This window comes from Vicugna pacos, chromosome 19 (genome assembly GCF_048564905.1).
Source record: "Vicugna pacos chromosome 19, VicPac4, whole genome shotgun sequence".
NCBI classification, from domain to species: Eukaryota; Metazoa; Chordata; class Mammalia; order Artiodactyla; family Camelidae; genus Vicugna; species Vicugna pacos.
In genome coordinates this window covers 16855550-16871180 of record NC_133005.1, presented here as the reverse complement: position 1 = coordinate 16871180, position 15631 = coordinate 16855550, and the positions used below count along the sequence as shown (strand labels likewise).

Sequence of the window (15631 nt, the reverse complement as noted above, 5' to 3'; positions counted from 1 at the left end):
ATAGGAATTAGCCCAGTGGTATTTGTTTTTCTGTCCCACTGAGGCTTTGGAGTTAATACCAATGTGTGTGTGTTTATATAACTATATACTGTCCTAAGAGATCCTAGAGAACTCCAACTTCGGGCTCACTTACATTCTTGTCACAATGTAATTAGTGAGAGTAGGTGACCCCACAGTTCAGAGCCCTCAAGCAATCTGAGAACAGAACTCACAGAAAATAAGCCGAATAGATACACTGCAATGACTGATGGCTTCCTTTGAAGAGGCGTCAATTTAACTTTAAATCCCTGAGCTCATCGAGAGCTGGGGAGAGAAGGGGTTGTCTTCAAATGCAAGAAGCTGTTGCCATAGCATTTTCCTCCTCTATCCCTGCCTACTTCTCCTCCCCACAAGCTGCAACAATTTGTGCTCCACCGTTTTCCTTCAGGAACCAGATGCATTTTTCAAAAGCCGGGACTCCAGTGGTGTGATACCTACACCACTTAATAACTGTATTGGTAAGGATATTGAATACGTCTGAGGGTGCTATTAAGTTTCTCAAGACAAAATCATCTTTGCAGATGCAATTGCAGCACAGGAAACAGACTCAGGGAGAATTTTAGCCCTCCCAAATCTCATTGGCCCTCTGCACGAGCCAAGCCACAATCACTCCTGCAACACAACCGAATCCTTTCAGCACTTGCAGCCGTGGACAGCTCCCTCGCCGCGCGGGCCAGTTCTCCGCAGTGAGGTGACTCGCGTTCAGCCTGCGCGGTTCGGTGCGGTACTCGACACCAAGTCCGCCAGCGCACACGGCACACGCGCTCCCTCCCTCCTCCCTCTCGGTGCCCCCGCCCCTCGCTCACCCGGCTCACTCCAGCGGCGACTTTGAGGGATTCCCTCTCGGACAGCCTCTGCAGCATCACATCTGGCCTCAATCGCTGCTCCGAGAGCATGGATCTCCGAGGAAGAACCGTTCTCAGCGTGGACAGACTTCGGTTTCTTCTGATGCTGTTCTGTGAGTAGCGTTTTGGCAACCGCCAGGGCGGAGTTCACTCTTTGCAGAGAATCGAACCGGCATAGTAAAGTTTAAGGTCAAATGTGACCCTAACGTTGTGTGTGTGTGTGTGTGTGTTTCCTTTTTGTGGGAGTGGGGGTTGGGGGTGGGGGAGCGGAGGGACTTCCCCTCAGTGGCAGGAAATTCCCCAGAGAGCCACACACCTGTATGGCAATCCTAGACAAGATGCTGTAGGGTCCTGCTTCGTAGGGCTCAGCGCATTGCCAAGAAAGCTTTGGTTTACGAGCCTAAGATTAAGAAAAGGGCCAATCTGATTACAAATTAGTAAGGTTTAATTTTTAAATGTTTTATTTTGATTATAAATTAACAGCAACGAAGTCGGATTTGTTGACGCTAGGTTAGCGAAATGGCTCTCAGAGGGCACAGCAGCCGGCAGGGAAATTTATCACCCCAAAGTCGCAGACCACGATCTTTCCACCCTTGTGCCCGAGACGAGTGGGCTCGCTGAGGCCCAAACCGATAGAATTTTTTGTTTGTTTGTTTGTTTGTTCTTCAGATACAATGGCTGGAATCATGGGAGAACAAGAAGTGGAAAATCTTTCAGGCCTTTCGACTAATCCTGAAAAAGATATATTTGTGGTGCGGGAAAATGGGACGACGTGTCTCATGGCAGAGTTTGCAGCCAAATTTATTGTCCCTTATAATGTGTGGGCCAGCAATTCTGTCGATGTAAGGAACCTTTTCCCTCCCAGCTTGCTCCTAGGGCTCCAGGGGAGAAGGGCACACTCCCTTAAGGCCCTGAAGACCTAGGTCGCCCGTCTTCCCCTCTGCGCCCTACAGGCTGCTCCTGAATGCTGCATGGGGGTTCAGGCTTATAACGCCTTCTGCCCGCCCTGCCTGCTTGGAAAGAACCTCTCCCCCGCCCCTTTCTCTGCTTCCCTAACGGCCGGGTCTGCACGCAGAGCATCTAACCGCATGTTCCCGGACCTGGGAGCGCGCGCGCGCAAAGGAGCGCCCAAGCGTGCGATCCGGAGTTTGGACGCGCCGCCCTTTACAGCTTGCACTCCGGCCCGTGCGCTGAGGGGATGCGGGGCGTCTGTGTTCCCAGCTGCTCACGGAACAGGCTGATATCTCACTGACCCGGGGAGCTGAGGTGAAGGGTCGCTGTGGCCACAACGAGTCGGAGCTGCAGGTGTTCTGGGTGGATCGCGCGTATGCACTCAAAATGCTGTTTGTAAAGGTAACTGCGGCGGGGCGCGCAGAGAGGGAGTCAGACTCCGGGAGGGTTGGGCGCAGGGGCCGCCCTAGGGTTTCCCCACCCAGATTCGCGGGGGCGGCTAACGCTCTTCCCCCGCTCAGCAGGAAAGTCACAACATGTCCAAGGGACCCGAGGCGACGTGGAGGCTGAGCAAGGTCCAGTTTGTCTACGACTCCTCGGAGAAGACCCATTTTAAAGACGCAGTGGCCGGTGAGTAGAGGATAACGCGGCTGGGGAGGGAGCCTGGGGAACTCAGACACTGAGGGCAGGCGATCGCAGGCTTGCAGGCTAAATTCCTCCAGGGTTTTGGAAACGGATCCGGCCTTGTACTCCCTGGCCAAGTCCGCCCTAGGCTTGCTCTCCAAGGCGGAGGAAGCCGGAGCGCTGTGGATCTGCTGGTTCTCTGGACTTGTAGACGCGCAGGGAACCCAGCCGTCACCCAGCGCCTGATCCTGGGTGAGGTGTCTCTTGAGGGCCTGCCTTCCGGTGGCTGCTGCAGGATGACCTTCTTACCACTTGTCCTTTAAAGGCGCACGAAGAAGGGCAAGGCTGCATTTTTTATTGTCTTTTGCACCCCTTTTTTTCCTTTCGTGCTTAAACTTCAAAGGGGCTGTGTATGACTTTCCTTTTCGGTCAGAATTTCATGGCCTTCAGCTCTTTTGGCCCTTGGCAGGAGGCCTCACCACTGCAGCCACCCGGGAGTGGATTCTGAACATTTCCTAATTTATTAACCTTTCCTGCCCATCACTCCAACAACTCATCCAGAACCCCCAAAAATATAGTGGCAAGAGGAACACCCAGAACCCCCCAAAATATCGTGGCAAGCTCCAGTTAGTGCTGGCATCTGCAGGGGCCATCAAAGACCACATTTAAATTAATGCATTTATTTTGTAAATTGTATGATCTACTCATAATGAAACTTTCCATGCTCTGGGCACCTGAATAGTGAAAAGATTTTTATTGAACGTCTACAAGAATACATATGTGATCTTTCCCTTTTCATCACGGTAAAAAGGGCATCTCTTCACCAAAATCCATATGCAAACATTTCCCACAGTTAAATTAGACCAAAAACCAAAACAAAACCAAACAAAACCCCTAACTCAGAAAAGGAGAACAGGGGTTGGGGGAGGCCTCCAACGGATAAGTTTGTGTGCAAGGGTGTCTGCCCAGAGCACTAACAGCAGTCATGCTTTGCTGAGGAAGATGCTTTATTTTTTTGCAGGCCAGTGTGAGATGTGTAAAATCAAGTCCCTGTTCTTTCTGTGTCTTTGGAATCTCTGTTGTTAGGTTTTATATAGTTAAAAGGGTTAGGTTTTAGGTATCCCTCTCCTCTTTCAAAAATGAATTCCAAATTAATACTTAAGGAGACTCCCTGCTCATGAAAGAATGGGTGCATTCACCCCTCCGATGTCATCAGCAGAGCCCCAGCTGGGCAAGGCAACACAGAGGATTGGAGGGGAGTCTGGAGCTGAGAGCCAGCTATCCAGCACATGAGGAGGGTTCTGCCAGAGAGAGGGGCCTAACTATTGCTTTGGGCCTTCCCTGCAGCCGGGAAGCACACAGCCAACTCGCATCACCTCTCTGCCTTGGTCACCCCAGCTGGGAAGTCCTACGAGTGTCAAGCCCAGCAGACCATTTCACTGGCCTCCAGCGATTCGCAGAAGACCGTCACCATGATCCTGTCTGCAGTCCACATCCAGCCCTTTGACATCATCTCTGATTTTGTCTTCAGTGAAGGTAGGCAGGTGGAGAGGCAAGAGGAGATGGGGGAGGAAGGTGGAAAGACTGAGCTCAGGAGGGACGTGGAAGGGGAACTGCCAGGGTGCCACCGGGATTTTCTCTACGATAACGTGGTGCTGCCTCCCTCTGTACAAAGACTAAATGCAGCAAACTGAGCCGTATCAACTTCCTTCAATGGCTGCTTCTTTTTCCCTCTCTCTTGTTCTTCACTTCCTTCTTTTCCTCTTTCTTTCTTTCCCTTCTGTACTTTTTTCTCCTTATTTCTTTATCTTTCCCTTCCTCCCCTCCTTTGGCAAAGGAGGAACTTGATAGGGAGAAAGACAAGAAAGTCACTTGGGAAAACATATACAATTTTGATGCAAGTTTCCCAAGGGAAAGTCAGCTAACAATCCCAAGCAGTTAACTAGAGAGCCCTGGATTGGAAAAGGGCCTTTGCTTCTGTGGGCCTCAGTTTCTCCATGTTCTCTAGACATTTCCAGCTCTAGGTTTCCCACCATTTCCATTTCCACTGTGAGTCTATGGTTTTGAATGCAATAGGTCTGTGTGTGTGTGTGTGTGTGTGTGTGTGTGTGTGTGTGAGTCAGGAAGTGCTGCTTCCATCCAGCACTTACCTTTGTGGGGAGGGATACACACGAAGCTCCAGGGAGGCAAGGGTCCCAGATCCCGGCAAGGGTGGAGGAAGGGCTTCTTGTCAGTCTGTGGGAGCCCTGAAAGGGGACCAGGCAGGATGCAGTGGGGGCAGGTTCAGGGTGCCCACGTCCTCTTGGTTTCTCTGCATCCCAGCAGAGGTAGGGTGGGAGGGGAGCCCACCTTCTGTGGTTTGTCCAGATCTAGCAACAATTTACACTGGGCAGGGGTAGGGTAAGTGACTCCTTCAGCTCATTTGTTTTCTCATTCTCTTTTGTCTGGAGGAGGTTGTTGAAGACAGTTTAATATTCTTGTTCATTCCTGTGGTTAAGAAATGGGGAGAGATTCTGATTGCTTGATGGGTACCTGCCTTTGGGCTAGAGATCCCAGGTGAATATTACCATTTGAATGTGTAGGATGTTAGGGAATCCCCATCTGGATCACACACATGTCATTCAATCATCCCCAAGGAGTCCAGCCTTCATAAGATGTCCCTCCCACTCAAAGTATACTGAACAGCATCTCTCCCCCCATGATTGTCCAGAAGGCACGTGGGAATTCTTGCGTTAAACTGCCCTGGACCGAAGGGGCTGCTTCTTATTCATCTTTGTATTTTTAGCATCTAATCCGGTGCTTGGCACATCGCAGATACCCTGCTAACTTTGTCGAATTGATATTCTGAAGCTGTGGACTCAATTAATAGAGACTTCCAGATGCTTCAGTGCCAGGCACATCAGAACTGAATCAGTCTAGTAAAGCCGTGTCACACTTACCTGTTATGTGGCAATATGGGAGCTAGTCCATCTCCATGTATTTTCTACAAAATTGGAACTAAACTAAATGTCAAGATCTGGACACTAAAAAAAACCTGTTGGATTAGGAAAGTATTTATAAAATCCAACAGTATCTTTCTTAAACTGAAACCATTACATATAATTTAAAGTCACTGGACTTAGAACTATTGCTGACCAGGAATGCATTATGAAAATATTAGATCATGTAATATCTGTCCCCAGGGAACTTACCACAGATACTTTTGAGTTTATATGGATATTTTCTATAGTTTCTAATCACTTTGTTTTTCACTGGCCAGCGTCTTCACTTCTTGGCATTACTGATGCTGTAATGACAGTTTTTACTAGTTCGTTACCACAACCTCACCCTAACCCACTCTGGGTTATTTCTAAGTTGTTGCTTACAGTCATTAGTGAACGGAGAACTCACATCTCATTGGCGTTAGAACTGTGTATAAAATAAGAGGAAATGAGGACTGAATAAGGAGCCGAGCTATTTTCCTAAAAATCCATGATGCTCTTGGGGTGGACTTTATGACGTCTTTTGTATAAACAGCAGTTTTCCTCCACGTCCAGAGCCTACATGGGTCGACTTGCAGAGTTTGCAAGCACATATAACTTCCTGAATGCAGATGTATAAAGCACAAGCAAATTGCACTTGTCTTACCCAGGCTTTTCTGAGTAATAATTAGAATGTTCCCTCCTCTGTGGTGCCCTGGGGCTCAAGCCATTCAGCTCTTGGGAGGAGCCTCATTCAGAATCACTCACTGGATCAATGTGATGTGCCTTTGTGTGGCAGGACTCCTTTTGTTCCTGGCTCCTCTTGTCTGTGCCTCTCAGCCCCTGCCCCCAGGGTGCTTTGTAGGAGATGGTTTAATTTGATTTGGTGCAATCTGAAAGAGCCCTTTTGGAGTGCCTTTTGGGGACCTGGCATTTGGTCCCCACCACTAGAATAGAAGGAGGCTCTAGATGTGTTGCTGATGCGTGTGTGGGTGTGGATGGAGCACGCCGGCATGGGGGGCATCCAGTTATATGTCTGCACACCCGCTGCAGGGCTGTGTACTGTGCTCCGTCATGTGTGTGCAGGACCTACAGCAGAAGGGTTTCCCATGAAGAGCCTCTTCCCAGTATAAGGGGGTCATGCCTGGTGGTCTGCAGTCTCCTACCTGCCTCCTTGATAGATTCTGAGAAAAGCAAGGAAAGGTCAGTGAAATGGGTTAGTGGACACTCATAGGGCCTGAGAGCAGCCTGGATGGGAATGATGTCTTGATCACTCAAATCCCTTTAGTGCATTGAGCTTGGCTACTACCCTGATCCTTGGCCAAAGTCGCTTAGCCTAGCATATCTCTAGCTTCACTGTGCACAATAGTGGTGATCATGTTAACACAGAGTCTGGTTCAGTCAGTCTGGGGGCAGAGCCCGAGAAGCTCCATTTCTAGCAAGTTCCCTGGTGATGCTGCTGGTCCATGGCAAGCTGTGCAGGGACGGGGGGAGGGTTGAGGGAGTTTTGAGTTGATCTAAGAAAATGATTAGGAGCATGCAAGGCAGTGGTAACACACAAGCCTCCCTGAGTGGCGCTTGGAAAGGGATGGGTGAGAAAAGCCTCTCATAGCATGCGACTGTCCGCAGGGAGGCTTACAGCATGCTGGGGACCGCTATCCAGAAGGACAGGAGGGCAGGGGATTTCCTGCCAGGGAGAAGAGTGTCAGGAGGGGGCTAATGGGTCTAGGTCTCTGGGTCAAAGGGCTCTGAGGGCAGCAGAAGCTGCGTATTTATCTTATCAAGGGCAGCACTGTACGCAAAGCAGGCAGGCTCTAAATGGCTAAAAATGTGTTTGGTCTGTTTTTAAAGTAACTAGATGTGTAAAAATTTGAGTTTGGCCTAGGAAGGCTTTTGAGCTAATGGGTCTCAGCTTGCAGTTAAAATATAAACCACCAAGGGGCCAATCCATAAAGGCTGGCTTATTTCAATAACAATACACTTGGTGTGGCAAAAGTCACCTGTAGTTCAAGGCAGCCCACGGTTTCACAGCTGGTTTTGGGTAATTGTCCTTCCATAATTCACTCCTTGTCGTGGGTCCCTTTGTGGCCCCTGAAGACTTGACTGTGATGGGATGGGGGATGCATCACTGGGAGGGAACAAATCTACCTGAGTATTTGAAAGGCTTGAATTAAAGGCAACTCTCATGGGTCAGGACAGAAGAAAGATAATAGAACATGAAGGTGTCTCTGTGCCCCTTTGTTAGAGACTCATGTTTAGCAGGCATTCAAATCACCATGTATAGACCCGGCCCTTCTTAATTCTCAAGGAGGGGGGAAACAAAGAAACCCGCGAAGGAGGTCCTGAGATCCGCGTTTACAGTGGTGATGCTGAGGCTGGGGGAAGTGGGGTACCGGCCGAGGCTGCACTCCTGGTGGCTGCCAGGGCTGGATGGGAACTTGTCTTTGGGTAGCAGGTGCAGTGATGTTAACATCAGCTGCTCCCTCTGAGCAACTGTGATAAACACGTGACTGCAGGAGGCGCCTTCAGACCGGTTGTTGGGTGCCCTGAATTTGGGAGCTTTTATTCATTGTTTCTAACAGTGTGATGGGGAGACCCCACCTGATCAGTATTTTACCCAGATCCATGGGAAAAACTACCTGTGATTTAGTGAAAATGAGTGTGCAATACTCCCAGCGGAGCGCCCCGAGGCTGGCTGCCATGCTGCAAACCAGAGACAGGTTTGCCGACGCTGGTGCAGAGCGCAGTGGAGATGTGTGGTTTGCTTGGCACCTCCCAGCCAGGAATCGGATCAGCTGGGGGGTTGCTCCTCAGGGCCTCCTGGGGAAGCATGCAGAGGGAGAGGCTCCTGTTATTAACACCACAGAGGACCGTAGAGAGGGTTGGAATATGGGGGCCCCACGCAGGGCCGCGGAGCTGGCCAGCTGTGGAATTCTGTCCTGGAACACAGTGTTTTAGGTCTGATTCTGCAAGAAGCAGATCCTCTTTGAGTGTATAAGTAGTTTATTTAGGAGGTGGTTCTAGAAAGCACTGTTAGGGATGGGGAAGTGGGCTGGGAAGACAAGACAGCTAGTAGAGGTGTGTAAGTGAGCAGGTTACCACTGTGGGCCCCTGGGGCTCACAGGGCTGGCACTCACCTCCGAGTTATCCCACCAACTCCCATCTGCCATGGACGTTGAATCTCTGGGATGGGCGTCTAACCTGCCTTGTAGTCAGAACCCACTGGAATGTGTGGGAATGGTGAATGCAGAGGGGACAAGATACTGTCTGTGTCTGCCCTGGTGGAGCTTACCGGCTAGTGCAAAAGAGTTTATATAACTCTCCCTTATGCTCGCTGTGTTCCTGGCATGCAGTGACATCAATGAATCATTGCTTTTATCATCTTATTTATTTTTATGTTTACATCTTGGTGACAGTATCTGCTTACCTTCAGCCAAAGATCTCCAAAGCCCGCTCATCGTAACAGCTTCTGAGTTCACAAAATATCTTTTACTGAGGTTACAGGAGTCCAGAGCCAGCCCAAAGAAAATGTGGGAAGAGGGGCAAACCCCTCTTTCTAGCTGCCCTGTCGGACAGCAGAGGGAAGCACAGCCAGCAAAAGGCTTGCCCTCCTTCACAGCAACAGCCGTCAGCTTGACTCCTGGCCGGTTACCCATCTCAGTGCTGTTCGTTTAGGGACAATACAGAGTCCTCACGGTTTGTTTGCCTCAGGGATTAAATGCAACTTTAAAATGCTGTAGTCATCAAACAAAACAAAATTAAACACACGCCTAGAAAACAGAACCTGAGATGAATCAGGGCTTCTGTGGGGACATCAGGCTGATGGTTGTGGGGACCTGAGTTGGCAGCCGGCAGTGGACAGTTACACATCTTTTGACTGATCTGTCTTCTTCTGGTTCTTTCCAGTGACTGGGCTGGTTGTTGCTTTTTCCAGTCATGGACCGTCTACCCTGGTTCTCTGTTTTGAGTTCTCTAGAGCCGTAAGTCCGGCCCCGGCACAGGCTTGAGGGGCCCCAAGACTGTGGAATTAGGCGGGGAATTAGGGGTCTCTGAGCTCGCGGAGCCGGATGCTGAGCGGGGCTAAGCCTAGGGGTGCTCTTCTCCCAGGCAGAGGTCACGGTCAGCAGCCCTTGTTTTGCAATCTGTGGGTTGTGTAATCAGTTTACTGCACAGGATATTAACCCTGGGGTCCATAGTTCTGTGGCTAGAATTCAGGAGGGTCTGTAAATTTCAGTGGGAAAAATTCACGCCCTTATCTTCATTAATTTCTAATTAATACCTAACATTTCCTTGGATTATAAATAAAGGTAATAACCCACAGTGGTATTAGTCATACCTGTGTCTTTGTCACCAACAGAAACCATAGATGCTTTCCTCCCACGTGTTTGTGCAGCTCTTGCAAAGTAACAATGATACGTCTCACTACTTTGCCATCACAGCCCACATCCTTGTGCACTAGTAAAGAAGTACATATGCAACTGTCTCCCAGGTTATTTAAAAATAGCTGAACTATTTAAGAGCTGCATTTCAGTGTAGTCTATTTCACTTGTCATCTTACAGATTTCATTCCTACGCGTTTATAAGTATTATTCTGAGAAGGGGCGATAATTTCATCAAACGGACACTAAAAAGATTATAACCTCTGCTTTAGCAGGTCATGACCAGCACGATTTTCAATGAAAGAGAATAGAAAAGAGGATAAATTATTAGAGGCACAAAATAAGAATAACTGCTGCTCTATGAAACTTTGGTTTTGGTGATGTGTGTCTACATAGGTTGTAATGTAAAATATAGTTTTTCCTGTGGGTCAAAGGCAGGGTGAAGAACATTGATTTAATCCTGAAAGGGGAATGTGTATCCTTCTTTTATGGGTTCACAATCTCTTATCTAAAACCCCTGGGGCTAGATGTTTTTTCAGAGGTCAGAATATTTTGGACTTTCAGAAGAGAATGCATCGCATCATCCATACATTATATGAGACCCAGGAGAGTCAGGGCAGCCCCGTGAGATCAAACATATGAATATATCTGTTTCCTGCGGGGAAACACGTGCATCTTTGTGCTGAGGAGGAGAAATGACACTCAGGGGTGTCCTGACGTTATAGTTGAAGCCATCTTTTGCTGCCAAAGGAACGATACAAAGTACTTGTGATTTCCAGAGCTTTGTGGATTTCGGAATGGTGGAGAAGGGAAGGAGGGCTCAGCAATTCCCCTTTATGTGACCACTTAATGAATGCAGGTGGGTGGGGACACGGATTCAGTATTTTTCAGGATAATTTTTGACATCCCCTTATTTTCCCATGATTAACTTTGACTGGTTCATAGTTTAATACTCACTTTATATTCCCTTTCTTGTGATGTTGTTAATTCACGTTTTCCCCTAAGGCAACAAAAAGCAATTTTTAAAGAAATAAACCATCATAGTATTTCAACTACATTTTTTTTTGCCAAAATACATCATGCTTTTCACCTCCATCTTCGTTCGAGGATATATGACATATTCCCCATAACTACACCAGTGTTATTATCCATTTAAAGATAATACTTTTGGTACTTTGATTCTGACACCAATTCTGATGTGTGAGTGTTTTCACCAACCACCATGCAATTCTCTAACACCATCTGGGTGGCCTACAAGTCAACTCAGTTCTGACACCATCTACCTGGAGCTGCCATCAGACCCTACAGGTGAAGGGCTCAGTCCTACAGGACTGCCCTCTGACCCCACTTCAGGTGCCAAACACCCAGGACGCCACCTGTTCTTCTGACAGACCTGCTATGGATTGGAGGTCCCCACCTCCTCCTTGGGTTTGATTAATTTATTAGAGCTGCTCATGGAACTCAGAGAATAACATTCTACTCACTAGACTATTGGCTTGTAATAAAATGAAATAACTCAGGAACAGCCAGATGGAAGAGATGCACAGGGCAAGGTATGGGGAAAGAGCACAGAGCTTCCATGATCCCTCCAGGCACCATTTTCCCCAAATCTCCATGTGTTCCCGACTGGAAGCTCTCTGAACCCTGTCCTTTTGGGGTTTTATGGACATGATTGATTAGATTATTGGCTACTGGGGACTGAACCCAATCTTCAGCTCCTCTTCCCTCCCAGGAAATTGGGAGCGAAGGCTAAAAGTTCCAACCCTTTAATCTAATATGGGCTGGTTGATTCCCCTGCCAACCAGCCCCCATCCTTAGGTGACCTAAGGGCTTTCCTAAACTCATCTCATTAACATAAACTCAGGTGTGATTGAACAGGATTTGTTAGAAATATCCAGAGATGAGTTTGCAGTGGCACACGGAAACTGAGCAAACTCCACAGTCCACGTTAACATTACACAGGCATCGGTGTGTTGTGGTGAGGAGAAAACCATTGGTTGTTAACAAAATCTCTATGCCAAGAGACCCCACTTCTTTTTTTTTTAATGGTAAAGTCAAATTTTATTATATTCAGATCTCAGTTCTCAGATGATGGGTTTTTTTTTGTTTTTTAAACATTTTTTTTATTGAGTTATAGTCATTTTACAATGTTGTGTCAAATTCAAGAGACCCCACTTCTACTCACTGTTCTCTTCATAGAGGCAACGGTGTATCACGGGAGAAAACCAACCTTCTATCTTTGGAGCTCTGGGCCCATAACTGTCCCTGGTGCACCAGATGACAATAAGTCTCTTCCCCAGGAAATGGGTATATCGAGCCACAGGCTATTACGAATAAATCTTCTATGAACATTTATGTTCAAGTCTTTTTGTGTCCATATTTTTTTCATTATTTTTGGGTAAATACCTAGGAATGGAATTCTGGATTATTAGGTAAGTTCTAAGGCATATTTGCCTTTCTTAGAAACTGCTAAACAGTTTCACAAAGTGGTTGTACCATTTCCCACCAATGGTAGGTGAGCATTCCAATTGTGCCAAATCATTGTCAACACTTGGAATTTTCAGACTTTCTGAAAGCTGTGTATTTATCTGTGATACTGTCTATATACATTAGACATCAGTAAAAAGTTCAAAAAATTAAATCAGCAATTAAACTGGTGGTGGTTGTGTCTCATGTCCAAACTAAATATTTAAATAAATCATTTGGATATTTTACTGACATCCGCCAGGAATTCAGTAACTGAATGTTGTCCTATTTAATTGGTATGTTTTTATTGCACATATGCAGAAATATTAAGGGGTGAGGTCTTCAGGTTGGTTGAGAAACACTATTTCTGAAAAAATATTTCCCTAAAGTTTCCTTGAGAAATCTTTTCATCTCTAGCTGCCTTTCTTTTTGTTGACAGGACTTATGGTTCAGAATATTTTGACAGGACCTCATTGCTTTTCTTCTTTTTTCCTGTTTCAGAGCATAAATGCCCAGTGGACGAGAGGGAGCAGTTGGAGGAAACCTTGCCTCTGATTTTGGGGCTCATCTTGGGCTTCGTCATTGTGGTAACGCTGGTGATTTACCACATCCACCACAAAATGACTGCCAACCAGGTCCAGATCCCTAGGGACCGATCCCAATATAAGCACATGGGCTAGGGGCCATCAGGCAGGCAGCCCCCGAGCCCCCCTCCCCCCGGCTGGATCAGATAGAGAAACAAAAGCACTTTCCACCTTGTACCCGGGATATACCAACATAGCTACAACCAAACAGGCCTGGGTATTCAAGTCTTGCTTGGCCTGCATCCATGCTTAAACCCCGGGATGGGGGGATTCTTTTGGGTTCACGGGGTGAAGAGCAGTTGTTCTCTCCATGCTGGGGATTGGGAGGGAGAGGTCAGCCAGCTTTATGCTCATGGTGGCTTGGCTTTGACTCTCCAAGGAGCAACACATACAACTCAGAGGCATATTTGGGTCTGAAGTTTAGGGATTGGAACCACAGAGCTTTTGGAAAGATAGCCCTTAAGGTTCAAGAGGAACATTGGATGCTTTGATCCCTTGGAAACAGATGGCTTACCCTATACTGTTGTCAATGCACACAAAACACAGCCTCACGCTCCCTGCAGCAAGACCCCTGAAAGTGACCCGTGCTTCTGGCTGGCGTTCCGCATGTCTGGTCGTTGTCTTGGGAATGTTTCACTGCTCCCTGCATCCAGTGACTTCGCAGCACAAGAACCTGTTTAATATAACTATGCAGAGTTGTTTGGACTTCATAGTGTGTCAGGTCTGACTAAGGGGACCTGAAGAAGCAATCCATGTTAGTTTGTTTTTCAAAATGAATTAAAACACAGTGCTGTCTAACGTTTGGCTGCTTTCTTGAAACAAGAAAACAAAACTAAAATGGTTTCTGTGGCATCCGTAGGTGAGAGGGGGCTGGTGAAGGTGGGCTTTTCATTCCTGCAGGGGGAAAAGCAAAGACGAGTAGGTAGCAATGAGGGGAAGTTGGCTTTTCCAGGTGAAAAATCATGGATTTATTTTGGCAAATGTAAGTAGTGTTAATAATGGACCTCTTGAACAATTGGTCTAGTGTAGATTCTGATGCTTCTTGGTCTTGAGTTTGACATTTTGGATTAAAAAGCTGGACTGAACATGGTCACTTAGGTTGAGTTTTATTTGAAATAAAATGTAATTTGCTAACATTTCCTAGAAAAATGTACATAGTTTGAATTTCACTCACTTTCTAAATATTCATTTTTTAGAAGATCTGAGGGCAGCTATGGGAAATCCTTTTCTCTGGTGTTAGGGTGGGAATCCCTCCACCCTCATAAGATCACCACCATGTGAGAGGCAGCTCATGAATTATTTCCCCAAGCCTTTAACTGTTGACAGTAGCACATCCTTAGAAGTTCATTGTCCCAGCAAATCTTGCTAAGTACCCGTCCTGTTGCTCTCCTATTTTCTGTTTGTTTGCTGATCTGTCAACCTCAGTTTTTCCTTGCATGATCTCTTTTCAGTGTCTGCCTGGTACCAGTGAGGAACAAGCCCTGATTCCTCATAAAAGTTGCATGCTGCACAAGGAACAGGAGATACCTTTGGTGCCAGTGGACACCCCTCACCCCCACTAATGTTTCCTCCACCCTTCCACCATCTGTGCTCAGCTTATCCCCAGGCCCCAAACTTGACAAGCCCTTTCCCTTTTAGCATCTCATGTATCTGTAAGAAACTTCCTATTTACCTGGAACCATCAAAGGATTTGGGGAGAAATGGACACTTCAATATATCAATGACTTACTCTTGCTTTCTGGAACCTCTTCAGAAAAAAAAATTTAAACTTCCCTGAATTATACTTTGGAAAACTTCATGTTTACTTAATTTAATTTACTTTTACAAAAGTAAAGTTTTGAAAAACAATTTACTTTCACAAAACAGAACTCAGTATGAGTTTGGAATTGTCATTCATTCATTCAGTTTTTGAGCACCTACTGAGTGCAGGCTCAGTGCTGGGTGTACAGTCGTAAACTTGGCAACTGGGAGTCTATAGGGGGAAAAATGACAAGAAAACACACATACACGTATGCAGATCATTCTAAATAGAAAAAAAAATTCACCCTGGTGCTTTTCAAGATGTTTTCTCATGGCCACATCCCTGTCTAAGCTGAAAAACTAGCTCTTCCAAGAATTCAAATTTCTTAGTTCTCAGAATTAAGAGTGATTTTTTTCCCGTCTACAATATGTAGTAGGTATAAGAAGCCATATTACTATGACTATTATTATTAATATTAATCAATGCACCTTTATCTACATGTCCTAAAATTAGGTCTCAAGATCAGCCTACTTTCTATGCGCTTAGCCTTATTTTTCTCAGCCCTTTTTTAATCTTCATCATCGACTAAGCAGAATCAAAGGGAGCCTCCTGATGAGGGCAGGGGCAGGGGCCTCTAGGTGGACAGGGCAGCCCTGGGCTCCCTTCATGTTCATTGCTATTGTCCAGCATTTCACGGAGGCTCCTGCGACAGGAACAAGCTGAGGGGTGGCTCATCAATCTGCATTGCTTCCTGAGCTCAGACTCGACTTGGGAAAGAAAACAAAGAGATAAACCACAGATGCTCAATTACCCCTTTAACTGTCATTTTTCTTTTCCACTGGAGTTTTAAAGACAAACGCCTCCAGGCACAAAAGGATGCTGTGCCTGGTTGCTGGTCTGCCTGCCGGAAAAGCCAGGCTGGATGAGCCATGAGCATATTTCTTTTGGGGGAGGGGAAGTTTGATTTCAATTCTGAGCTTGGGTCTTTGCAGGGTTCCCCCACTCTCCAGAAAGCACTCCCAATGAAGCTGCCACAGGGGGC

At 46.8% G+C, this 15631-nt stretch overlaps 1 protein-coding gene across 2 annotated transcripts; it reads left to right on the top strand.

The window, feature by feature from the left end:
- The first annotated feature begins 432 nt into the window (after window positions 1–432).
- LAMP5 (lysosomal associated membrane protein family member 5) lies at window positions 433–13646 on the top strand. Of its 2 annotated transcripts, XM_006207382.4 has the most exons (6): window positions 923–997; window positions 1554–1726; window positions 2106–2237; window positions 2360–2465; window positions 3807–3995; window positions 12766–13646. In XM_006207382.4, the coding sequence occupies exons 1-6, from the start codon at window positions 934–936 to the stop codon at window positions 12942–12944; spliced, it is 843 nt and encodes a 280-aa protein (XP_006207444.1). In that variant the 5' UTR covers window positions 923–933; the 3' UTR covers window positions 12945–13646. The 2 variants fall into 2 exon arrangements, with proteins under 2 accessions (XP_072799658.1, XP_006207444.1); XM_072943557.1 differs by lacking the exon at window positions 2106–2237 and having other exon boundaries at window positions 433–997.
- The last annotated feature ends 1985 nt before the right edge of the window (window positions 13647–15631 follow it).

Excerpts from the sequence above, each read along its gene's own strand:
- LAMP5 (XM_006207382.4), top strand. The coding sequence starts at position 934 with ATGGATCTCCGAGGAAGAACCGTTCTCAGCGTGGACAGACTTCGGTTT. Across the intron at positions 998-1,553 it reads GTTTCTTCTGATGCTGTTCT|ATACAATGGCTGGAATCATG; the intron begins GTGAGTAGCGTT and ends TTTGTTCTTCAG. Across the intron at positions 3,996-12,765 it reads TGATTTTGTCTTCAGTGAAG|AGCATAAATGCCCAGTGGAC; the intron begins GTAGGCAGGTGG and ends TTCCTGTTTCAG.